General features: G+C 41.1%; 2 protein-coding genes across 4 annotated transcripts; both read left to right on the top strand.

Annotated features, from left to right (window-relative positions):
- The first annotated feature begins 5257 nt into the window (after positions 1-5257).
- Positions 5258-10736, top strand: LOC116264387 (probable mediator of RNA polymerase II transcription subunit 26c). 3 transcript variants are annotated; one of them, XM_031644557.2, is made up of 10 exons: positions 5258-5511; positions 6333-6853; positions 7114-7182; positions 7304-7386; positions 7853-7917; positions 8007-8080; positions 8204-8237; positions 8356-8474; positions 9245-9329; positions 10127-10736. In XM_031644557.2, exons 2-10 carry the CDS (start codon positions 6437-6439, stop codon positions 10231-10233), a joined length of 1053 nt encoding a protein of 350 aa, XP_031500417.1. In that variant the 5' UTR covers positions 5258-5511; positions 6333-6436; the 3' UTR covers positions 10234-10736. The 3 variants fall into 3 exon arrangements, with proteins under 3 accessions (XP_031500417.1, XP_031500418.1, XP_031500419.1); XM_031644558.2 differs by having other exon boundaries at positions 6330-6853; XM_031644559.2 differs by lacking the exon at positions 5258-5511 and having other exon boundaries at positions 6315-6853.
- Positions 10737-20833: 10097 nt separating this feature from the next.
- Positions 20834-22465, top strand: LOC116264625 (early nodulin-55-2). The gene is made up of 4 exons (XM_031644953.2): positions 20834-21227; positions 21547-21665; positions 21785-22213; positions 22311-22465. Exons 1-4 carry the CDS (start codon positions 21050-21052, stop codon positions 22383-22385), a joined length of 801 nt encoding a protein of 266 aa, XP_031500813.1. The 5' UTR covers positions 20834-21049; the 3' UTR covers positions 22386-22465.
- The last annotated feature ends 2102 nt before the right edge of the window (positions 22466-24567 follow it).

Below are 24567 nucleotides of genomic sequence, written 5' to 3'. Positions count from 1 at the left end.
ATTTATGACTCTCTAACAATATTTCCTTCTGCTTATTACTGCATTTAATGGCAGATTAGGTAGATGTCAAATCCTTGTTCAACTGCTATTCGGCTTAATATAATCTGTAATTATTTTTTTGATAATCTAATTACGAACGATGGAATGCTAAGACATCTCCACCGTTGGTCCTCTGACCTTACAGCTCTCTGATGGAGTGTTGATAATTTGGTAAATATTGTTTATGAGAGAGAGAGAGAGAGAGAGAGAGAGAGAGAGGGCTTCATTTCCCTCCCAATTTTTATATTTTCAAAGGGATCATAATTACACTAAAAAAAATCATATCCTTCCCCTCCTTAAGGGTGTGTTTGATGCACAGGGAAGAATTTAACGTGGTAAATTTTTCTAGAAAAAATTTCAAGATGAAATTTAACCCTCTTCCGATTTGAGGTCATGTTTGATGCACAGAAAGAAATTAAGGGTGAGAAGGCGAGTTGCAAGGGTGAGAAGGCGATCTGCGAGGGGATGGTCTTTCGTTGGTCGGGGGAGGGTGTCGAGCGGGTGGAATTCCACCCGCTCGAAAGTCCGAGGTCGGAGCTCGGAGCTCGGACTTTTGAGCGGGTGGAATTCCACCCGCTCCTTTTTGAAAAAAAAACGGGGTGAATTTCATCCCGTTTGATGCAATTTCGATTTCAACCAGTGCATCAAACGCACCCTAATAGAGTTTCTTTCCATTTCTTTTTCTCTCTCTCCCTCCATCCAAACAGGTTGTAAATCCCAGCAAAGGGTTCTGCGCCGCTGATTTTGGCCGTCCAAGCGGATGGCGCGTGTTATTTTTTTATTGAACAATAAAAGAAAAGCAGACACACGACACTCAGCATACAGTCGGGTAACCGATGTCTCCTGCCAACCGTCGCTTGTCGTCGTCGAGCCTGACTTTGTCTAGCCTTGGGCCGGCCTGATGCCTAACCTTATCCTTAATCTCTTCCATTTGTTCTGGTTTGTCTTTCCTTCTTCTTGAGGAGCTAATGCTGGTTAGGTCGATTTTACTCGCTCAAGGGCATCCACTAGTTCTGGTATATATATATATATATATATAAAAGTTATAGGTAGATACCAGACGACTTGGGTAAGGTATAAAAGTAGGACACCTTCAAGTTTCAAATAAAATATGAACCTTCTTCTAATGTGTTTATAAACTCTAACTTAATAATATGCGGGGGGGAACTGCTGCCACGCTCCCCTTGCAGACATGCATTTAAAAAAGTTTGGCTTTAATGGACGTATTTGAGTCACTTACATCAGATACCAAATCATATATATATGAGTGCCTGAAACAACTGTAGTTAGTTAGATATTTTTCTTTAATGTTCATCATGATGGATTGAATGTCTCTGATTCGATGACACTAGGTGACTCTAAAAAACTAGAATTACTATTCAAAATAAATAAATATATATATATATATATATTAAAATTAAAATAATAGAACAATATGGTGTTAAAATCATAGAATAATAGTCTGAAGGGTGGGTATTTCGCTTTTGGATGGTACCTTTTCCATCTGCCTGGTTGCAGCAATGCACAATGGTTAGCTGAGAACTGGAAGGGACCTTTCCGTCACCTTCCTTGGTCCAAAACACTGGCATCTTTTCATGGATTCGCTGGTGCGCAGCACCTTCTTGTGATTGTATGGAGAAAAAAGAAAAGAATGGCGTGCTTATTAATTTGCTAGAGAGTAATCGAACCACCACACATTTGATGGCTTCGACTGTCTAATCCTTCTTCATTTTCACCTAATTATGTCTGCCTTCCACTGGAAGTTCTTCTTGTTTGGGTTCTAGGATTCTCGTTCGCCCACCCATAAATTGTAAAGCCGAACTTTTTTAAGTAAATGAGACAAAAATAAAAAAGCGTAGCTGATGAGGCACGCCCTTTGGGTGAGTGAGAGGGTCAATCCCACCGCCTGAAACCAAGCCCAAAGGCCCCCCCCCTCATTCCTCCTGCCTCTGGGGTCCTGAGCTGCGTCAGCGTCAGTGATAGAACGAGACACCCTTCAACTTGGATGTCGCGCCCTACCGCCTTAAGACACAGGAACATAACGCCCATGAAAATCGAACTAGAAACCTGCCTTTTACAAGTCTCTAGCCCGGCAGCTACGCTATGCTCCTTGAAGCGAGGAGGCACGCCCTTGTAATCAATCGTTTACGATCGAATTTTATAAGCATGAATTAAATTTTTGGCATGTGGCTTCGTGTTCTTTTTACATGTGGCCTCGCCCACATTTTTTAATGTCTCCTTTTCCAAGGAAAACATGTTCAAGGTGAAAACTTGGGTAGACTTTAGGAAAAGGTATTATTTTCATACATCTAAAGTCTTTTAGGGTTTCATAATTTTGTTATTGTTTTTCTTGAATTTCGATCAAAACCAAATTCTGTGAAATTTCACTTTGAGTGAGTTTTCACTTTGAAATCTTTTGAAGTCTGAGTCTGTCCCTCTTTTTTTTTTCCCTGATTTCATTGCATACGTCCTTGCGAGATCTCAAACAGATTTAACAAATAAATGAGAGATGAATTACTCATCACTAGCACATGAATACCATCTATTAACAACTTGAATATCAAATTCCTTTATTCTATCTTAGATTAAGTGTCTTCCATGCATAGTTAAGAACATCCACAATTCCAACATTACCAAAGATATCTTTACTGTGTATCCTTATTTTCCTTTTCCATGATTTTATTGTACATCCATCACTACCACATTAATGATATCTATTAGCAAATTGAATCTCAAATCTCTTGCTTCTATCTTGGGTTAAGAGTCTTCCATGTATAGCTAGGAATATACACTATTTGGTCCTTAGAGTAGCTCATTTTTCCAAATATATATGTATGAAGGATCTTGTTCTTTCTTTTCTCTGATTTCATGATTCACATTCCTCTAAGATTCCAAACTAACTTAGCTCTAGTGCATCCAACAAATAAGTCAGAGATAGATTTCTCATCAATACCACAAGAATGACATCTACTTAGCAAATTGAATCCCAAATCTTTTGATTCTATTTTTGGTTTAAAATTTTCCTTGCATATACATCCCTACAGGATTCCATAACAGATTTACTTGTAGGGCATCTACATGTAAATGGAAGATGTATTTTTTCATCATTACCACATGAATGACATCTAGTAGCAAATAGAGTCTCAAATCTCTTGATTCTATCTTGGTTAATAATCTTCCATACATAGCTAGGAACATGTGCCATTTCAACCTTGGGACAGTTTCATTTTACCAAACATATATGTACCAATGATCCTTTTCTTTCTTTGTTCTGATATCATTAATTCCCTACAAGATGCAACACATATTTAGTTGTAGGGCATTCGACAAATAAGTGAGAGATAGGTTCCTCATAATTGCCACATGAATGACATCTATTAGCAAGTTGAATCTCTAATCTTTTTATTCTATCTTGGTTAAGAGTCTTCCATGCATGGGGCCATGTGTAGCTAAGAACATGCTCCATTTGGATCTTGAGTAGCTTCATTCTTCCAAATATAACTGTACCAAGGATCCTCATCTTTCTGTTCTTTCCAACTTCATCACTACCACATGAATGACATCTATTGGCAAATTGAAACTCAGATCTCTTTATTCTATCTTGGTTAAGAATCTTCCATGCATAGCTAGGAACATGGAACATTTGGATCTTCAAGTTGCTCCATTCTTCCAAATATATCTGTACCATCATCATCTTCTTCTTTTTTTTTTTTCTAATTTTCATTATACATCACTCTTGTCATGGTAAAAAAGCGAACATCACTCCCACCCCCACCTCCAAAATAAAAAAAACAGAAAATATAGCACATTTGGTTAAATATTTATCACAACATTCTAAAAGACATTTGAGAAAAAATCAAGGGTGAAAACGAATATTATGACTACTGTGGCTTTCCTGACATTAACTTTACCATTGTCGCTGTTTCAACAATATTTCTTTCATTGTTGCCCTCCCAATGCATCATTATCGCAGAATCACTCTCAACATTTTAGCATCGCATCATAATTATTCTCCATGATAACGTTAGAGTTCCATCACTTGCTACGGTTTATACCGTTACGGTAATGATCATCATCTTTAACGAAACTCCGTCGTTGTCTCCACCATTTTCGCTGCGATTTTCCACATCGCCACCAATGCTATCAAGTGCCAAACAAGAAAAGGGAAAGAACGAAAAATCGTTTTACATATAAACGATCTCTTGTAAAGTTGACGTCCAATTCTTGTCGAGAATTTGACCGTTGCCATCATAGACGCATGCGAAAAATTTAGAAGAACAGAAAAATGAAATATCTAAATATCATTCATTTAAAAATTAATTTTTATGTTTCTAGATTAAATCTTACATATTAAAAGAGAAAAAACTGCAGTATATTTTTTGTATACATAAACTCCTTCCTTATATTATTTCATCAAAATATCAATTAAAAACCTGCTTATATTTGAAATAAATATTAATAGAATATTGCTCTAGTTAATTACGTAAGCTATATAAAAATCAAATGATAATATTGGAATACCATTATAACTTTTAGATTTCTAATGATCAATAATTTGAAAGATTTACAATATTAGATATCTCTCAAATTTCTAGAATATATATATAAATGTCACGTTCATTAACATAAGAACACATATTATTGCTACATAAAAATGGTTTTCCATATAAAACAAGTTGGGTACTCATTGACAAATGAAGAAGGCATTACGTTTTCAAAAATATTTATAATTTAATTATAAGAGGGAAAGCAGGTAGGACGTTACTCGTTAGTTTTAACTTTCTCTCTCTAAAAATTTAATAAAAAGCCGGTGTTTGCATGGCTTAAATTGTCGCATCAATAATAAAAAAAGTTTAGGTGCTTTTAAAGCATTTCAAAACTTAAGTGCGCTTGCGTAAAAATATTATTTTTATTTTCGAAAAAGCGGAGCTTATTGTCAGCTATTCCTTTAAGAGGTAGAAAGAAAGATGGAGAAAGTTTTTCGCTACGGCGTGGGGCCCCTGCATTTGGCAAACGGAAAAGAACTTGCGTGTCTTTTCGACATTATGTTTATCGTCACAAATTGGAGAGTTGATGGGTATTTTCTGGTGGAGAAGAGGAACTTGAAGGTCCGTTTGCTGTAAAGGTGAGGGTATTTTGGTCATGAGGTTTTCAAGAATATGCCGGGATCATCGGTAATGTAAAATTTTTCTTTTCACGCCTGACGGACGATGTGACCAGTAAATTCCATCCACGCCTTCCTCCTCTCTCTCTCTCTCTCTCTCTCTCTCTCTCCCCCAAATCCCCGACCTCTCCCAAGCACAAAAAGGTTCCGAGTGAACGCAAGCGGGCGTCTCCGGGCCGCCGGAAAAACCAGACGATATCCGGAATCTTGCTCCGTCGGGAACCACAGCTGCGTGCAGTTCGGTTCTCATCTGGACGTAGGACCCGGTGAAGCCGGAGACCCCTGCCGCCGCAACTGATTGTTCCCTGGTTTCCTCTCTCTCTCTCTCTCTCTCTCTCTCTTTCTCTCTCTGTCTTTTCTTCTGCTTTGGTCATGTCCTCCTGATCGTTAGTAACGGAGAGGTGGAAGAATAAGAAGGGGAAATTCTGTAATTTCCCTTCTCTTGAAACCGGAGCCGCTGTTTGAAGCGTCCGATTGAGGTTTCTAAGGATCTATGGGGGAAAAAAAAATCTATCGGAGGCGGTGGAGGAAAGAAAGATATTGGACGGAATCGTAGGGTGTCTCACCGTTTATCAGCTACGGGCGGTGTATTTCCCGTCTAACCGAGGGCCAGATCTGGAGCCTTCCGATGAGTTATCGGAAGGTGAGGGTCCTGGCTGTTCTCTTTCGCTTACCTATTGTTAGAGTCTTTGGCCTTCTCCTGCATAAACTGTGTGGCTACGAGGCTTCCTTTTGGAGACTCGGCGATACACCGTTTGTGAATCCTCGTCTTTTTCTACATTCAATTTTTCGACTTAAAATAGCCGGATTCCGGTGGAAGCTAGAAGTCCGATCTGCTTGAGCTTGGATAAGATCGATTGAGAAGAAATTGAGTAATTTTGGTAATTGTTGCTCCATTTGAGGAGTCTTTGCTGCTGAAGTTATTCGTCAGTCCATTTCCTAATACATTCCATCTCTTCGGATTCAGTCCAGAAGAGCAGTATCGGAAACTGGTATTTTTGCATACTTTTTCTCCGATCGCCTCATTTGCAAGCCCAAAACGATTCGAAGTGTTTGTTTTCCGTTTGATTTCAGTGAGTTTACTCTCTCAAAGTAACGAATCTCTCTTTCTTCTCTTCCTTGCAAGAAGAGAGAAGCAGAGAGGCCACGAAAAGCTTGAAGCGAGCCGCGGTACAACCGGTGAGAATTCGCCGGCAGGCGCATCGGGAACATCTCATCGGGAGGAAAACAGAGATGGATTTAGATGATTTCAGGTCGATAATGAGGAGCTCCGGCTTGGATGTGTGGACGTTCATTGAGACGGCAATATCGGTGGCGTGCTTGGACCATGGCCAGGAGCTGAAGGCTCGCCGAGACGGGCTAGCCGAACGCCTTTACGCCAGCACTCTCCCTCGTTGCCAGAATTGCGATCTCGGTGCGGCAAAGGAAATGATGATGAAAGAGGACGAAGCGGAGGAAGAAGAGGAAGAGGATGAAGTGAGGGAGAAACCATTGGCTGGTCGGGGCCGGAGGGGGGCAATATCCCCGGATACGTCCCCCTCGTTGGTGGACGCCGGCCAGGATGAGCACCAAGGTGAGGACTTCCATGCCGTCGACTCCGAGGAAGAGCAGCTTCTCATCATCAAAGGAATGCTGGAAGATCCCGATCAGGTCAGGAACATCCGAAGGCATTCAATTCTCGTCCTCTTTTGCCCTCTGCAATTTCCAGTTCGAATCTGATTCGACTTGCATTCGACCGTACCGTATAGTGTGATGCGGTGCCAATGTCATAGACCAAAATCATTCGTGGGAATGTGGGTCTGACTGGGCAGGTCGATACTCAGCATTTCCCGAGTCGGTTCAGGAAGGATTGCTGCAAATATTTTCCCTAGAAATGTTCTGATTTCTTTTTTCTGGTTTTTTGCAATCAGAGTGACGAATCACTCGTTGAGCTGTTGGAAAGACTCGCTGACATGGACGTCACGTTCAAAGCCCTCAAGGTGCGGCCGCGATTTATTCGTTCTTTAGTTGCAATTTCGAAGTTATTTCGAAATTTCAGGTTGCATGTTCTGCCTCTTTCGTTGCTTGGAGTTCACACCTCTCACTTTCTTTGTGGCAAAGGATTCCGATGTTGGTAGACACGTAAACATCCTTCGGAAACATTCTTCCGGCGAAGTAAGGCGACTAGCAAAACTTCTCGTCAGGTAAAAGTCCGTCACCATCTAATGTTGGTTTAAGGCTTCAGCTCTGTTTCACTTCGGTGGCTTCTACTGAGTACTGTAGCTCCTGGCTTCGCCGAGGTGGGCGCAAGGCTGCTGTTCTTTGGGAACTGTAGAAATTGGTTCCACTACGTCGAGGCTTTACTAAAGGATTGCCTGCTTATACCAAAAGCTTGCAGTTACGTTTTTCATTATTGTCGTTTCTGGTTTCCTGGAAAAGTTTTGCTAGTTCTTTCGAAGTGCTGGCAAGTCTTCAAGCAATAGTCAATTGGCAAACCACCAGGATCCTTGTGCTCCTTCTCACTATGTCTAGGTTGGCTTGAACTAGTTATTCGAACGGCCGATTTTGTAGCTTGCGTCTTCGTACCTCGTTCTGTTGCTAAGTGGTTAAGATAGGAGCAATTATTCTCTCTCTCTCTCGCGTCTATGAATTCCTTTTTTATTTTTGCAGGAAATGGAAAGACCTCGTGGATCAATGGGTGAAGTCCGGTAAAATGGGTGCCTCCCCCATTGTCGGTAAACCGCAACAACCATTCCTCTTCCTATGATTCCTATCGTTTTTTCTGAAATGGCAAGTGTTCTGACGGTTTGACTGGTGGGAGCAGGTAACGAGTCGCCCCTCCAGCACACGCCCCCTCAACAAACCCTACCTAAGCCAATCCAGAACGGTGGAACTCAGGTACTCGTATTAAGAAAGTTGAAATAAATAAAGAAAATGTCTTTGATCCCGATATTAGAAAATCGATCATTAACAAAGAAGTTTATCATGTGGATCTTCTGATTCGTCCTTTCGCTGTATCAGGCCTCGGATTCGCCGTACTCTCCAAATCGAATTCGTGAGTACATGGAATTTGATTCGGAGTTCTTTGATGCTGCATTTCTGGCTCTTGATTTCCCCCGCTTCCATCTCGATTTGGTGAATATCTGTTTGTTCTTTTTTTTGGCTCCTTTCAGATGGTTCCGACAGGAACGGCCAGACCGACTCGGGTACGAAAGGCGAGAAAGGAAACGGTCAGAGGGAGCCGCAGGCTAAGCAGAATCATCCCGCCGCTCCCTTGTCTTCATCGATCCCGGTAAGAAATTTATAGCATGTACTTTAACTTGCCTGAAGTCATCCAAACCCATTGTCTCTCTTTCTAAGTTTCCCGAAGCCTTTGTTTATATCGTGTCAGCAGTACTTTCCCGAACCCTAATTCAAGTACTAGCTTTGCTGTTTTTCCTTTCCTCTTTCTGTTTTTCCTTCTATCTTTTCCCTTTTATTGAACCCGTCTTGGCGTTCCCTTGCTCTTTTGTTGTCCAAATCATATGGACGCGCAAATGGTCGTTTTCACATGAAGAGGAGAAGGTCTTTACAAATCATTGGTTATTACAAAACTTTTTTCTTATCAGAAACCAATGTGAAAACAAAGTCATTCACAGTTCCCTACTCCTTTCGGCTTTCAGAGTAGTCTAAAAAGTGACCAAGCTCGGATAACTGAGTTGTCTGAGACTCGATCTGCTTCATTTGGCAAACAAACGGGGCACATGTTTGAGTGATTCGGCAATTATTGCGTCTTTTTTAGGGTTCCGCTGGTTTGTGTTTTTCTTTCCAGCCGCTTCTTGCGCTGCTCCTTGCTTGGATTGTGGCTTTTGATTGCCCTTTCTTGGCAAATTTTGATGATTCCATTTTGTGGCATTGACACTATAATCGTTCCCGGGAAATTATTTCCGTATCTGGGGGGCTCTGCCGTCGGATATTCCAGATCACCGTGGTCGATGCCCGTCGGATATATTTTCCTAGAAAAAAAAAAAGTGTAGTTACTAGTTACTGTTGGCCATCACTGAGCACCCCTTTGATCTGCAGAAACAGAAAGAATGCGCCATCGACCAAGAAAAGCTGGCCTCTGCAAGGAGACGGCTTCACGAGAACTACCAAGAAGCCCAAAATGGTAGGCTGTTCCTCCTCTTTCATCACTGGTGCCTTTTTCTTTTGTTTTTTTTAATAATTTCAAGGGAACGACCACGTCCTCGTCTGGACCCATCTTCGTGCGTGCCTGGGTCCAGGTTGTGCGCGCGCCCCGAGGTGACCTGTTGGAATCAGCTTTTCCTCATTGCTGACCAATTTTTTCGTTGAGTGCCTTTCTTTTACTCAATTTCGAAAGGAGGCCCTATCTTTTTTATTTTTTTGTTTCATATATCCTTTAGCTTTAGTCCATTTGTTCCTTCCCTTTCCGGCCCTTTGACGTGACTGTCAACGTAAGGTCCAAAATTTTTGTGTCTTTGTACGAGATTTGAGAAGGGTGAGTCTATGATGACGAGTGATGGGTAAATAGGTGTGAGTGAGAAAATTCCCTGTAAGCGTCCCGAGGCATGGTAGCTTAGCCGCTGCTCGGACTCGCGTCCGATGCTCAACTCAGCCCAGTAAATTTGTTCAGATTCTGTGAGAAGTGACTCGTTTCGACAAGGGTGTTCCTGCTTCCTTTTTTCCCTCGCCCATCCATCGGTCCCGCTGTCTAAGGCCCTAACCTCGGCCACCTTCCTTGCTCTCGAAGCGTGGCTCTCTTCCTCCAACATAGAAGACGTCAACGTGGATGGAACAGTTTCCTCTTGTACATCAAGGGCCTTATTACTTTCGGCTGTGAGCAGCGCCATTAATCTGAATTCACGTTGACAGTCTCGCTCTTCTTTTTCCCGACCTATACAACGGTCTATTAACGTTGCATCGTCTAATGGTGTTCTTGTGTAGCTAAAAAACAAAGAACTATTCAAGTGATGGACATCCATGACATCCCCAAGCCCAAAAACGCCTTTTTCTCCCGCAACAAGGGTGGTTTCCAGGCCAAGCATTGGTGAAGGAATAAAATAAAGATTGAACCAGGAGGGTTCTTTCTTGGTCTCTCCCCAGGAACTCGGATCCCATACCTTTTACTGTCAATCTGGACCTCGTGCTTCGTGGATCACCAGCGCGCCGGCGAAGCAGCTTCCCTGATGAATGTAAACCATTCGACAACGCATCGGGGCCGTCGTTTTCTAAGCCGTCTTGAAGTCGAGAACGTGCATGTACTTTTATGCGTCGTACTTTGGCATTGAATATAATAATTTATCATCCCTCCTGTGAGCAATGGCGATCCAGTTTGCCTTCTATAGACGGTATGGCGGCTTTGTAAATTATACCGCCTTGCGTGGGGACGCCTGGTGATGGCTGCCGTATGGATGGATCAAATTTGGGATATATACATTTAATCATACTAGTCATTCCATTAAGGTACTCGTTATATTTTAATTTTCTTTTCTGGTCTTCGCGAGTGTAAAAAAAAGTTGCAAGTTCCAAATGCTTTCCTTTTTTTTTTTGGTCCTCTTGATGGTATATTTTGAAGCTATTGGTGGCGAATATTTGACTTCATCCTTCGGGTGGGTCTAATGATTGATTCATGGAGTTCACCAGTTAAATTGGTCGTTCTGGTAGAATTGTATCTTGTTCTGCAGGTCGTGCAGCGACCTGGATTTCTTCAAAATATGTGATGATGTTCATAATCTTATAAGAATTTGGTTGTGAATAAATTCCGGAATACCGTGTTTCTTCCCTGCTTCAATCGTCCAACTGGTTTGATGTTGTTCTCTTGAAGTTTTGCCCCAGGTGGTCTGCATATTTTAACTGCTGACCCTACCTGGCGCGGAGGCTGGGACCGTAGCTGTCTATCAGCGACGGAGGGTCCCATGTTCAGCCAGTTTGAGAGGGGCGTTTCATTAATGCCTGTATCCACTTCAAATATTTGAGAGCACCCGGTTCTAGTTTCGAAGCTTGGTATTATAAATGTGATTGGGGTATCAGGTTTGCTGGCCTCTGACCATAATGTCCCTGTTGATATAAATGTTGATAGTTTTATTTATTTGTGCTGGTTAACTAAATTCGTTAATGTAGTTTTTAATCTTTTAAAACGAAAAAGTATAAAATAAGCTGGCGAATGGAAGTAGGTATGGGTGCGTCTCCGGCGTCACTTACGTCCATGTCGACGTTTTTTATGGGGATTATTTTTCCTTTTTTTTTTCTTTTTTGTCAAACTCTTTAGGGCAACCCAGCCCACGGAATCCCCAAATCAGGTTTTGTAATAAAACCAAAAAAAAAAAAAAAAAACTGCTTTTCATGGTGGGGCCTGGTCCCCTCACTCATCTAGACTTCGTTCTTATCCTTATGACGCGTCAACTATCTAAATCAGTTTGATGGAATCAATCAATGTCTCGATTTCATTTGTACGTTTTTTTAGTCAAAATCGGTGTTTCATTGTTCCAGTCAAACCGGCGTGTAGGTGTTCATTTTTCGAATGGCAGAATATTTATGATTGCAGATTTAAAAATTTAAAGAAATCCGGCCGAAAAAGCAGGTAGAAACCAGCAATTCCTTTGATTTTCCACGTCTCCAATCAACTCACAGTTTCAGACTTTCAGGCCTTCCGTCGCTCTTGGGGAGACATTTATATTGTCGAAGGACTGCACTTAGGTTGCACTTACGCAAATAAAAAACTTCGATTCTTATGAAGAAAGCCCGTGTGAGCAGTTCAGTTAAACAGCCCACAGTGCCACAAAGCCACAAGAATGAAGTTCGGCTGGCCTAGTGTTCTATCTTGTCATTGTCAACTAATTGGATTTGGCAAATCTTCATGTTTAGGCAGATAAAACTGAATGTGATCTCAATTTTGAAACAACCACAGGTGTATCAGTAGTTCGTAACATATTGTTTTATGAATCTGCCCTAAATTCATTGGATAGTAATATTTTGTTATTGGCGCCAGACAGATCATGTGGGAGTAATAGTGGCTGCCCCCTGTTCGGCCCCGCCCATAACAAGGGGCTCAATATTCTGTTTTTTCAAGGAGAAACTTTTGGTTTGGCATTTTCAGAAACAAATTAAAAAATATTTTTTTTCCTTTTCATTTTTTCCCTCTTCAAGTATATAGTAAAATATTCAAGGATGTCAATTAAAAAAAAAAAAAGACTTAAGTGGAACAAAGTTCTTATATGTCCACAGCTGCATGGAATTTTCACTACCGCAAAAAATTTGTGGAAAACAAAGAGCATGGTAAGTGCTGAACCTATTTACAGAAGCATCATAAGCAGAACCTTCATCCTTAATGTTTGTGTTCATTGCTGCCTAGCCTGCTAACTGTACATTGAAGAATCAACAAAAAGCAAGGAATTCTAATCAACAAATTCGAATTTCATCTAGCATCGAATTTTTCAGAGGTTCCACTGCATGCCTTCCCTCTGCATATGAGATGTGCTCCCATTGTAATTCAGTTCTCTTATTTTTATGACTTTCCAGATTTGCAGAACATTCATCTGTTATTTTCCCTTTTCATCTTGCGTGCACACGTCTATCTATCCTTTGCAGAATATTCATAAACCTTTTCTTTGCGCCCTAAGCCTTGAATAAACCTATCTAGTTTAACATAACTGAGATACCTTAGTTTAGATCAAGTCGCTCGAAACCTCCTCAACTCCGCCAAAGCTGAACCAGTCACATGATTATCAGCAATGTCATATCATGTCAAGGAAATCTATGGTGGAAGGCAACCATGTTAGGAGTTTTGTGAAGCCCATATAGCTTCACTTGGGCAGCGAAACCATGAACACAAAGGTTTGTAGAATTCATTGGCTCAGTTGATCCAAGCTAGATAGGTGCATTGCAGTGGCAGAACGAGAGGGCACTCATATATACATGTAAGAGAGCACATATGTGAATATGTTAATGTGAAAAAATGCTTCTCCGATCCAGAAGTTCTCGCGAAGAGAAGAAAATGCTTCTCCGATCCAGAAGTTCTCGCGAAGAGAAGAAAATGCTGCCCTCTGTCTTTGACAGAGACGATTCAACAACAGATCTGCAAAGAAACATTAAGGGGTTGATGTGGGCAACTGCCCACACTAGCCCATATGGGGCTCTGCCACTAGTGCATTGCTGCTGGACCCTGTTCTTCTACAAGGTGTGCCTGGCTCTCTGACATATGACGTTCATCTAGGAATTAAGTTTGGACTATTTCTCTTAAAGGGAGTATTTGGTTACTTTAGATTCATAAATTTGATGGGACATGCATGTTTTTGGTTGATATGGTTAAAAATTCTCACTAAAAATCCTTATAGGTTGAAATATTTTGTTAAATTTTTGATTGAGGAAAAAGTCTGCTCTCAATGAAAGGAGAAAGAGTCTGATCTTGACAAAAATAATCTTAAAAATCCTGCATCAGCGTAAATCAATCAAATCACTCCTCACCATACTTGAAAAATTGGTATAACAAAAAGCGGTATTCATTGTCATTCATGAGATTTTTGACATGAGTGCAGTTTCAGGATGACTTTGATTGGCAGTGGCCAGGATATATCATAAAAGAACACAATTTTTTTTCTCCATGACATTGAGATGGCTTCAAAATTCAAAAGCAAGTTCAACTCCAAAAAAGATGAAAATCTTTATAAATATGCTCCCAATTTTTTGGGTAATATAAGAAAACGAAGCATGAGTTTGAATTTCTTTCATTTTACCCTTTTTGTGAACTCTTCAAAAGTTATATCTGATCTTGAAAACTTGTAAGTGTTGTATGAATTTACCTTTAACTCTTAAGTAAGATTTATATAATACTCACAAAATTGTATTTATTATCGAACAACACTTAAGAGAACAAGGAATTTGATGAAAACTTCAACATTCGGCCGGCAGAGGGCCCAAGCATGTATTGTTTATTCAATATAGCTCCCTCACAAGTAAACACTGATTATGGATAAGACAATTGTATAAATTTTAATGATACATTCTCTGAAAAAATTAAGTGTTACTTAAATTTTCTTTTGCTGGAAATCTCAAAGCTGTCATTTCTCTTGAAAATTGCCTCCTGACCAAAGGAAGATGTGAAATACCTTTACTTTTATGACTTTTTTGGGGGAAATTGGCCTCATAAACATTGTTTATTAATTTCTAGGATCCCCCTTCTTGATGTTAGTTACTTTATATAAAGTATCATTCATGGTACTTTTACTTCTACAAGATTAACAATTGAACGCTTCTCAACAATATATATATATATATATATCAGAAATGGCTTACAAAATCAGGTCATGCCATGCGTCATTAGCCTATAAAGTAAAGAGTCAAATCGCCGAAAAAGACAGAAATGGAAATAACGGGACGGGGACCTTACGTTAAAAACCAAACGCATTATGAGGTTTCTGGAGTTAACTTTTACCCTCCTCTTTTACCGCCTTTGGAGGAAAGAAACATCATGAACAATCCTCGGCCATTACTTTAAACTGAGGTGGAACTTGGAAGAACTAAATACATTCTTATCGTAAAGTTTTTACAAAAATGGAGCCTACCTTTTTCCTAACTCTTCCAAAATAGTTTATCGAGTTGATATCATTAACTCCACAACCTAGTTAGTTATAAGTGTTTAATGAATCTATGTTCAGGTAGATTTATAGGACCCCAAAACTATATTATTATGAATATGTTACAATCTTTAAATTTGATTTATAAAACACTTACACTGTGTGGTCCATTTATCAAACAATTCTTTCATACTCTATTCAACTTTCTATAGATGTATTTCTTAAAACATAAATGTTTTAATGAAAATGTAAACCGCTCTAGGAGGTTCTTATTTCTTAGATGTGACATCCATTTTCACTCGTTATTGAACTTCTATAAACGAAAAAAAGAACGAAAGCGAAGCTTGCACACTGATGCTTGAAATAAAATAAGGGAAATATTTTGGCTTAGACTTGGGCAAGAGGGACACTTGAAATGAAAATAATTTTTTCCCACAAAGAAAGTGGTAAATTATAATAACATTTTTTTTACGGTGACAAAAGAATATGTTTGATTTGGTAAGTTTCCGACAGCACCCAAGAAGTTCTTAGTTTTCCAATATGGTACCCGAGGACGACGAGGAGGATACCGTTACTAATTAAAAGATGCACAAGAACAGTGGGAAGACTCCCCCAGCGTTTACCGCTACGGGACTCTCCCTCCCTAAAATTTCGAAAGCCAACCCTGCCACTCTCCTAACCATAAACTTCCATTCATTCCACGGTGAGCGACAGAGAAATGGCGTATAAGGTAAGAGCGTCAGCGTCCTCCACTGCAGAGTCGGATCTCAACAGTCAGGCAGCGCGGAATTGCAGCCGCCAGATGACCCACATCCCTCCCGAGCCACTGCCATGACAGTGGATGAACTGATGAAAGGCTCCTGGCCGGCTGAACCAAGCCCGCCAGCAGCGCCTGTGTTTGCTGCCAAGCTCAGCGGACCAAAGACGGTGGAGGAGGACTGGAAGGAGATCGGAGAGCAGAGAGGGTGCGTTGGCGGGCAGGAGATCAGGGAGATGACCCTCGAAGACTTCCTCGCCAAAGCCGGCGTGGTAGTCGATGGTGGCGTCGTCGAAAGGGCGGCGCGTGCGGAGTAGATATTTCCGTTGGTGGAGTCGAGGGCTTTCTGAAAAGGTCCCGGTTGCCGGACGGCCGAGAGGATGTTGTGAGGACGAAGCGGAAGGCACGCCGCTCCCGCTGCTGCGTTGGCAGAGCCGGTGGACAGGGCGGCGCAGCAGCGGCAGAACAGGATGATTAAGACCCGGGAGTCTGCCGCGAGGTCCAGGGAGCGGAAATTGGTGGATGTTCTCTCTCTCTCTCTCTCTCTCTCTCTCTCTCTCTCTCTCTCTCTCTTCATTTTCTATGTTTTCTGTTTTATTTTTGTTAGTGGTGGTGTCTATGCGATCTCTTCGGTTGCAGAGTGTGAATCTATAGATTGTACGTTGTGCTGAGTTTTGTTTCTTTTTTAAATCTTATTTTCTCTTTGGTTGGTTTTCCTAATGGCAGAATTCGCGGTCTTGCTATTGATGTTTTGAATTCGTTGCGCTGATGATTTTGATGCTTCACCGTCCTCTGAAGAATGGTCTGCTTTCCTGGTTTCCACTTGCACTATAGTATTTTGCTTAAGCTCTCAATTATTGTATTGGTCGTTGTGGAAATATGCTCATCTTGGTTTTCTTCATTTACAAATCTTTGATGAAAACGGTCTGTGGTTTCTCGTTGTTGAGGTAATTAGTTGGCATACCTTTTCCGTTTTCTTGCTCCTCTTTTCCGCTTAAGAAAAATTTGGGTGGCTTTTGACCTGTACTACTATGAATAGTAATAGTTTTTCGCGAGAATTTTGGGGACAACGGTCATACGAGCCTGTTTTTCTGTTTCTGTAGGCTTACACCATGGAATTAGTTTCAGCGGTGTCTCAACTCAAGGAGGAGAACATGAAGCTAGTAAAAGAGCAGGTCGGTATCTTCATGTATGTGTTGGGCTGTGTGTGTTACTGATATAATTGGCTGCAGCGCATGGTTTGTCAATCTGCATCCTCAATGTCTCTAGTCGTTTGACCAAACTAAAACCAAATACTTACTCAGAGTGTTTGATTTACTTTACTCGAGCCTTGGGTCGTGTTTCCTCAATGGTGTTTGGGTGACACTTCAAAACCAGGTTTTGGAGGTAAAACCTGGTTTTGGAGGGTTTTGATATGGTTTTGTAAAAGGGAGTAAAAAAAACCTGGTTCCTTTAGGTTATTCAAAAACCAGGTTTTGGATGGGTCACCTATGGAAAACAAAATTTCCAAAACTCATTAAGATACTTGGTTTTCATAAAACCAAGTTTTTATAAAACTGGGCTAAAGGCGGATGTCATCCAAACGCCCGTTAGTATTTAATGAACTCGTTGAACTGTAATCCCTGAACCCAGAAGGCCTTTAGTTGAAAAGAACAGACTTGTTTGTCACATTCGGTGTGTAGACGGCAAGGGATTTTCAACCATCCTTTTCTTTTTTGGTTGTATAGTCTCTATAGTTTGTGTCTCTCCCCCGTCCAGCACTACTGTGTGTCAGGTTTGCAGATCACAATTGTGTCTTTCAACCATCCTAATTGAGCTTCACATTCTATTACATTATTAGTCAATAATAACAAGGTTGTTGACAGATCACAATGTCACATTTATTAACTCACAATAACATGCATATTAGTGTATTGCTATAGACAATTTCAGTTGGTTATCTAGATTCTAGATGCATCTGGTTGCATAGTTGCATACTAACACCAAAATTACTGCAGATGGAGCAGAAGAAGAAGAAGAGGTATAAGCAGCTCTCTCTCTCTCTCTCTCTCTCTCCCCCCCCTCCCTCCCACGTATATATCTTGATTCCATGTGTCTCTATGCATTTTGCTTGTGGCCTTCGGTATGATTTTAAAGATTGATGGAGTTCTGAAAACGGCCAGAAGCTTCCAATTTAACCGAATAACCCATTTCTTATCTTTGTGGTGCATAATTGGCGCAGTGAGAAAAAAAGAATAAAAAAAGTTGCATAAATATTCTTTTTGTTATAATTGCTTAGTCAGTTAGTGAACAAAGAGCAGCATTATTTTTGTATGATATTCCTTGGATTTTTTTTTTTCTGTCTTTTGGGCAAAAATTTGTTTCTGCCTGCATAAGAACTCTCCTCAACGAAATCAAAGTGGAGACCCTTCGTGGTTAGACCTGTAAGGATAATTCATCACTGTTCATTCTGTGCAGCTTTCACCTTTCCGTTTGTCAAAGAGTCGAGAATATAAACTATACAGATATGAGCGGGAAAACATAGAGCAACTTCATGTGTTTGTGCAAAGAATGATATAAGCAAGCAAGTACGGCTAAGTATCGTTTCAGTTTGTATAATTGTACTTCAGCTTGACAAACCTAGTTTTTCCCTTGACATGAGTGCACTCATTTTGCATGAAGGAAGTTCATAGCATAATTTGAAACTTGAAAGATGTTAGTTGAGGTCTTCTCACTCTTATCTGTTCTATTTGAAGGATTACTTGCTCTTGATAGCAAAATGGAGTAGGATCTGCCAGAATCACCTGAGGATCATTTGGACTTGCATTAGCGTTTCTATGAAACATCTTAATAACTAGGTTCATGCAGCATCTCTGAACAAATTAGGGACGCGAGAACTGGAGCTTTCTGTTCACTCTGGAGTGGCCGCTACGGATTACCATTCTCTCAGTTTATACATGTTGTAAGCTTCAGTAATGTTGTTTTGAAGTTTTTCTTTGTACGCCTCCCCCCTTCTTTGCTTGCTGTCTCTCGTATGGCCAGTTCATTAGCGTGTTTTCATTTTGTGCAAATTTGAACCTATACACAAGAGGGCCATCTATACTGACTAGGAGACACACAAATGCATACATGTCTCAATGCATAAGTAGTATATAACTACTGGACTCACAAACTAATTTCCAATTCTTGCAGCTCATAGACAACGTGATACCTGTCGTAGAAGGGAAGAGGCCGAGACGTACCCTTCAAAGAACTAGTTCCACGCAGTGGTAGATGGCTGAGGGCTCTTCTCTTGGTCCCTGTTTTTTTTGTCAAGGGCAGGGTTGGCTTCTGCATCCTCTTGAGCAATTTTTTATGCAGGTTCTTGCTGAGTCCTTTGCACATACTGAACATGACGAAGAGGACCCCAAGCACTGTCTCTGAGTTTACTCAAAAGTGATGACAATGACTTATAGTTCTCAGGTGGTGTCAGTTTACTGAGTCAACCAGAAAACCATTGCTCATCGCCTTTTTTGTTTGAGAAATAGGGGCAGGTTGAAGACAGGATCCCCAATATATATATATATATATAGTGTATTATTTTGCATATGTTATTTGAGTAAATTCAAAATGCATTTGCTGTCTGTTATGCTACGTATGTTGGGTTGCATCTTAGACTTGAATGCCTCCACAGGACTTGCCCGTTGTTTATTTGCTGCTGTATGTGTGTACATGTGTTCCCAAACTCTAGCGAGGAGTGTTATCCATGAAATCCAAAGATGCCTGCTCATCTGACAGATTTTTGCTGTTATTTTTCTTGCTAGAATGGCAACCATGTTATGTGTGATATTCTCTGGCCCTGGCTCATCCCAAGGTGGAAGAGGTGAAAAGGATGTAACAGTTTTCACTTGAGACAAAAAAACTTTCTCCACTATTTTTGTGGAGAGAGAGAGAGAGAGAGAGAGAGAGAGAGAGAGAGAGCATATTCAAAGCTCTTATATTGCTATGGGAAGGCCTATTAGTTCTTTTTTGCTCATGGAGGACTTGGGAGAAGGCAACCTAAATACATACTTGAGCTTACAAGGCAATCCCTTTCTTGGATCGAAAAACGAATTCATTACGTTCATAACTAATTCAACTCGTACATAAAGCGCCTACCTTGTCTCCTAGCTGTTTGAACAATCCTTTTTTCGACAGTATTCCATGTTTGCATACCTAATGGTGACGGGTAAATTAAAGTCACACTAGCCACTTATTTAGTTAAACCATTAGAAACCAAGCATAAGAAAGGGGAAAATCTTAGATAATCTCATCATAATAATCCACAACGAATGCATGGTACACTGAAGATAAACTGATCGAGAAACGCTTACACCCGAATCAATTATCCAAGATTTCTGTACCATGAATAAATTTCATCTTTCAAAACTTTGCCTGATGCCGTCTGTCAAACATGGCCTAGTAGATACACTTTGCATTATATTTTTGTATAACACTCTCTCATTGCTAGACGTGCTTTTTTAGAGGCCCATTTTGGCAGTCCAGTTTGCTACATATTGTACAAGTATCCATTCAATCCATGCTCTGCATAAATCCGGGCCTTTTAACACTAACAAAAAATTCCCATCGTTGTAAGAATTCACTAACCTTCCGCGCCACCCAGCAGCCAGCAGTAAGTTTTCTTGTTACATCTTGTCTTGAAAAAAAAAAATTACGTCCAACTTTGTTTCGGCGTAAAATTTCTGCACCATACTTTGGTGCCTATATAATAAGCACTCCTTACCAGATGTTCGGCCCAAGATTTAAAGTGGATTATAATATTCTAATAATCAAACCTGAAGCTACCATAATACCGGTCGACCTGAGTGCGCCTTGCATTAACATCTCTTTCGCAATTTGGGAACTCTGCTGCAGTTGTCCACTTGAGACAGCAGTCCACGCTTACTTCGCTGTACCTCTCTAACAATGAGCGTGTTAAGGGGACTAGTTCTTAAAATATTTCACTTCATTTTATATAACAAACTAAGCAAGTTCGTTAAAATTTATCATTATAAAGTGAAGTTTGAAAGTATCTAAAGTGAACTGAGCCGTTTTTATATAGAAGAAATCTATCAGTAAATCAATGAAATCATCCATTTAAGAAACGTAAGAAATATCCAAATTAACTGCATTTTCAAATATGAAAAACATTTAGATTAAAGAAAAGTTAGAATTCTAATTCCAACACAAAATCTGCTAGATACACGATTTGGCATTAGTAGAAAAAAAAATATCAAAATAACCCATAACTTATGGGCCATAAGTGCCGAAGTGCAGCTGATTAATTTATATATGAAATTAGCTTTTGTGTTCAGTTGCGGCACTCCCCGGTCACCTTCTTTTCACTTTTCTCCTTACGTGGCTTTCCTAGCATCCTATTACCCGTCGCCATCTCGAAGGTAGTCGCCGTCCACGCCAAAGCACTGCAGAGTGCAGACAATGCCTGCTTTTCCTGCCTCTTGATTCCTCCGTCTCTCTCTCTCTCTCCTCTCCCCTTTTAAACTGCTGCATTTTTCGCCTCCTTATTCTGCTTACATACTAATGTCTCCCATGGCTACTGCCTCGCTGGTTCTTTATTTCTTGTTATTCTGTCTTCTTCCAATTCCCCTTTCCTCTGCAGAAACTTACATTGTTGGAGGAAGCACAGGATGGACAACTGGAGTGGCTAACTACTCTGCCTGGGCAGCTTCACATACTCTACATGTTGGCAACACCCTTGGTACTCTCTCTCTCTCTCTCTCTCTCTGCATCCTGGTTCTTGTGGACGTAGCCAAGTAAGAATAGGGACGCTCATCTGTATGTCATAAGTGTGTGTGCTTTACTAGTCTTAGTTCTTGTTGCTGCAACCAAACCCTTCCCTTTGTCCTTCTCTCTCTCTCTCTCTCTCTCTCTCTCTCTCTCTGTGTCTCTTCCTCACGGGTTTGCCCTGCACGCTTGTGTTACTGGTCTTAGTTCTTGTCTGCTGCTAAAACCACCTAAGAATGGCCCATCTCTCTCCCTCTCTCTGAGCTTGACGCCATGTTCCTTCCCCGTTCAAGTCTTCAGGTACGAGCTCCAAAGACACAACGTCTACATTTTCCACCATAAAAGCGCTTTTCAGACTTGCAACTTCACGCATGCGACGATGCTGGACCGAGGAGACACTGGTTACTTTAAGGTGCTGCACGGACGCTTTATTCCTTCCGCTTTTTCCTATTTCTACTTTTTCCTTTTCTCTTTAGCGTCTCGAGAATATTCCGGCGACTTGATCCCCTGCTTTGTGCCGGACTACTGCAGTGGACTGCTACTCGGCCGGGCATTTTCTACTTCTCTTGCAACGGCCCCATAGAGAAAGGCGGCAGCACCACTCATTGCCAACGAGGACAGAAGATTGCTGTGCTGGTCTACGGAAAGCCTCATGAAGGATTTCACGGTGTAGCGCCGGCACTGTCTCCATCTTACGCTCCGTCGCCAAAGGATCAAAGACTGAAGATACCTAAGCGTGCCGGTTCGCTGGCCAGATCACCGAGTAAATCCCCAAGAGCTTCCACTTGGGCTGCGCCGGGGAGCAGCCCCTCGCCGTCTCCGGTGCCAATGCCCCCGGTCCTGCCGGACTTCAGCAAGGGAATCCCTTTTATCAGTAGTAATCCAGCATTGCCTTTACCAAAAGGGGAGACGGATGCTGCCACAATTCGACCATTGCCTACATCCGGCGGAGAAGGGCAGGTATGTGAAAAAACCTCCAACTGTATGGTGTTGTTTCCTTTCAATTCAAAATTGATCAAGGTTAACGGTTACTTTTCATGCATTCACCAAAAAACAGGCGGTGGGCTGGCGGGAAATTCAAATCCTACTCTTGGGGCTTCTCCTTTACAGTGTCACGGTCTTACATGTTTGAATTTTAGTACTGAACTGGTATAAACAGTTGTAGTTCTTTTTGAATGATGAAGCAGGAAAGCAGATACAATGCTGTTTGTTCGTGATTTTTGAAGGGCAAAAGGGCCCTATATCTTTCTCTCTCTCTTTCTTAACTGTTTGCCACTAGATTGGAATGTGCATTTGCATTTTCAGATATGGAAGCTTCTGCACCCATAAATCTTCCCAAAGTTAAAAAGTTTAGAGCCCAAAGAACACGCGGTGAGCATCAGCTTGCACTCTTCAACACGAGTCATCTGGTTACAGTCTTACAGAGCTTCCATTACTTGTCTCGTTGTGCATTTTCTAACCTTCAGGGGAAGCCAACCAGGTGACACTTGAGATTCCCATTAATGACAGTTATCCTAAATATGCACCATTGATCTTAATAGTTGCAGGGCCCGACACATAATTAAACGTTGAGACGATCTATTCCGGAATTTGGAATCCAACGCTAAATAGTAAAAGTAACCACTGCTAATCACCTAATCTAGATGCCAACTGATCCAAGCTACCAGTTACAGCCATGTCCAGAACAAATCAAATGGCCTCACCGCCATCGTCGAGTGAGGAGCAGGTCAACACACTTTTTCATCTTAGAGGATCACCTGCGCATGTCGAGTTGTGACAGTATCTTGATCAACCCTCGCAGAAGAGACGAGTGACTCGTGTTGCTAGTGGAAGTGCAATCCATCGATTCGACCCTCTTAAGTTCAACCATTGACAACTCCTGCCAAGTGACAAAAACTGGAAGTGCAATCCATCAATTTCTTCACAAGGCCTACGTAAATCCAAATCTAAATCCAACTCCAAATGTATTTCCAAGGTTTTCCTACCCAATCTAGACCATGGTTGGCTTCATGCAAAAAGACGTGCCCGGCAATTCCTACAAGCGACGGCATATACAGAGGCGGCTGGGCCGGCAGAAACGTTTGATAAGACAATTTTTCTCATTTACATGTTGATCTCTTTCTATAAATTTAAAATTTATTACTCATGTCCCTTAGCCAGAAAATTTTGGCTCAACATTGGACAACTCCCATCTGGGATGGCAGCTGGGGAGAGAGAGAAAGAGGAACGGTGGAGAGCGAGAAAAACTACATACCCCTTACATCAGATTTATGCCACTTGAACTTTAAATTTTAAAAGATTAAACAAAATTAAACCCCAAACCAGGTTCACCAAACCGTAAGGTCCGAAGTATCAAATTTTCATGCCATGCAAAGCAACCCACAGGTAACAAAACCCAAGACATGAGGTAACGCCTATCATAGAAATTAAATTAAAATTTTTGCCTTCAATGGAAGAAAGGAATAAATGCTATGAACAAAAGTGAAACCAAAAGAAGCTAGAAAGCGTCATTCAAGCCAAAATGATACAGGCCAGGTTTCATGAAGAAGAAACCCTGAAAGTTTCATGCCAAAGATCAAAGTTGGTGAATTTTCAGGAATATGGATTCAAGAAGTTAATGAAGCCACTGATGTAGGGACACGAATTGTTGCCATTGAGATGGGAAAAGTGGGAGCAAAGTCTGGAAACATTGCCTACTGAAGATGATTACCATGTGGGGGCATGGAAGGCTTTTCAATGGAGGAAGACGATACAGAATCTTGTAGCGGAGACAAAATGCAACTGGTGGAAGAAGAGGAGCAAACAGGACATGGGCCTGGAGAAATGATTCTTCAAGAAGCTGCCTTCCAAAACGAAGAAAAGGAGGTAACCGACTTAGAAGATAACAGTCAACGTGAACAATTAAAAAAAAACACAGTGCCCTTCAAGCTTAGGGAGGACCAAGGGGTTTCACAAGAAATGTCACAAAACAAAGGCAGGGAAGATGGAAATAAGCCAGAAGTGCGTGAAAGTGTGGGAAAAGATACATTAAGAAAGGAAAATAAACAGGAGTACAGGTGCCAGGGTCACCTGTCCCTGGTACAAAATTGTCAGGAGCACCATTTGAAGAAAAGCACCTCAAGTCAAACAACTGAACAGGAGACCTCTGAAGCTGAAATTTCAGAAGACTGGGAAAAGCAGCAGAAAGAAGCAGAAAAGGAAAGAGAGAATATTGAAGAGATTGCAGGTGGAGGTATGTCAAGCAAGGAAACATATGAAACTTCTACAGATGAAGAAGATGACATTTTGTCAGAAGCAAAGCAAAGAACAACTAC

Source organism: Nymphaea colorata, chromosome 11 (assembly GCF_008831285.2).
Source record: "Nymphaea colorata isolate Beijing-Zhang1983 chromosome 11, ASM883128v2, whole genome shotgun sequence".
Taxonomy (NCBI): domain Eukaryota; kingdom Viridiplantae; phylum Streptophyta; class Magnoliopsida; order Nymphaeales; family Nymphaeaceae; genus Nymphaea; species Nymphaea colorata.
The sequence above is the reverse complement of the archived record's forward strand: the minus strand, read 5'-3'. Positions and strand labels throughout refer to the sequence as shown.

Coding starts and splice junctions, on each gene's coding strand:
- LOC116264387 (XM_031644557.2), top strand. CDS start 6,437: ATGGATTTAGATGATTTCAGGTCGATAATGAGGAGCTCCGGCTTGGAT. Junction 7,387..7,852: donor CTAGCAAAACTTCTCGTCAG/GTAAAAGTCCGT, acceptor TTATTTTTGCAG/GAAATGGAAAGACCTCGTGG. Junction 8,475..9,244: donor CCTTGTCTTCATCGATCCCG/GTAAGAAATTTA, acceptor TTTGATCTGCAG/AAACAGAAAGAATGCGCCAT.
- LOC116264625 (XM_031644953.2), top strand. CDS start 21,050: ATGTCTCCCATGGCTACTGCCTCGCTGGTTCTTTATTTCTTGTTATTC. Junction 21,228..21,546: donor ACATGTTGGCAACACCCTTG/GTACTCTCTCTC, acceptor TCCCCGTTCAAG/TCTTCAGGTACGAGCTCCAA. Junction 21,666..21,784: donor GAGACACTGGTTACTTTAAG/GTGCTGCACGGA, acceptor GGACTACTGCAG/TGGACTGCTACTCGGCCGGG.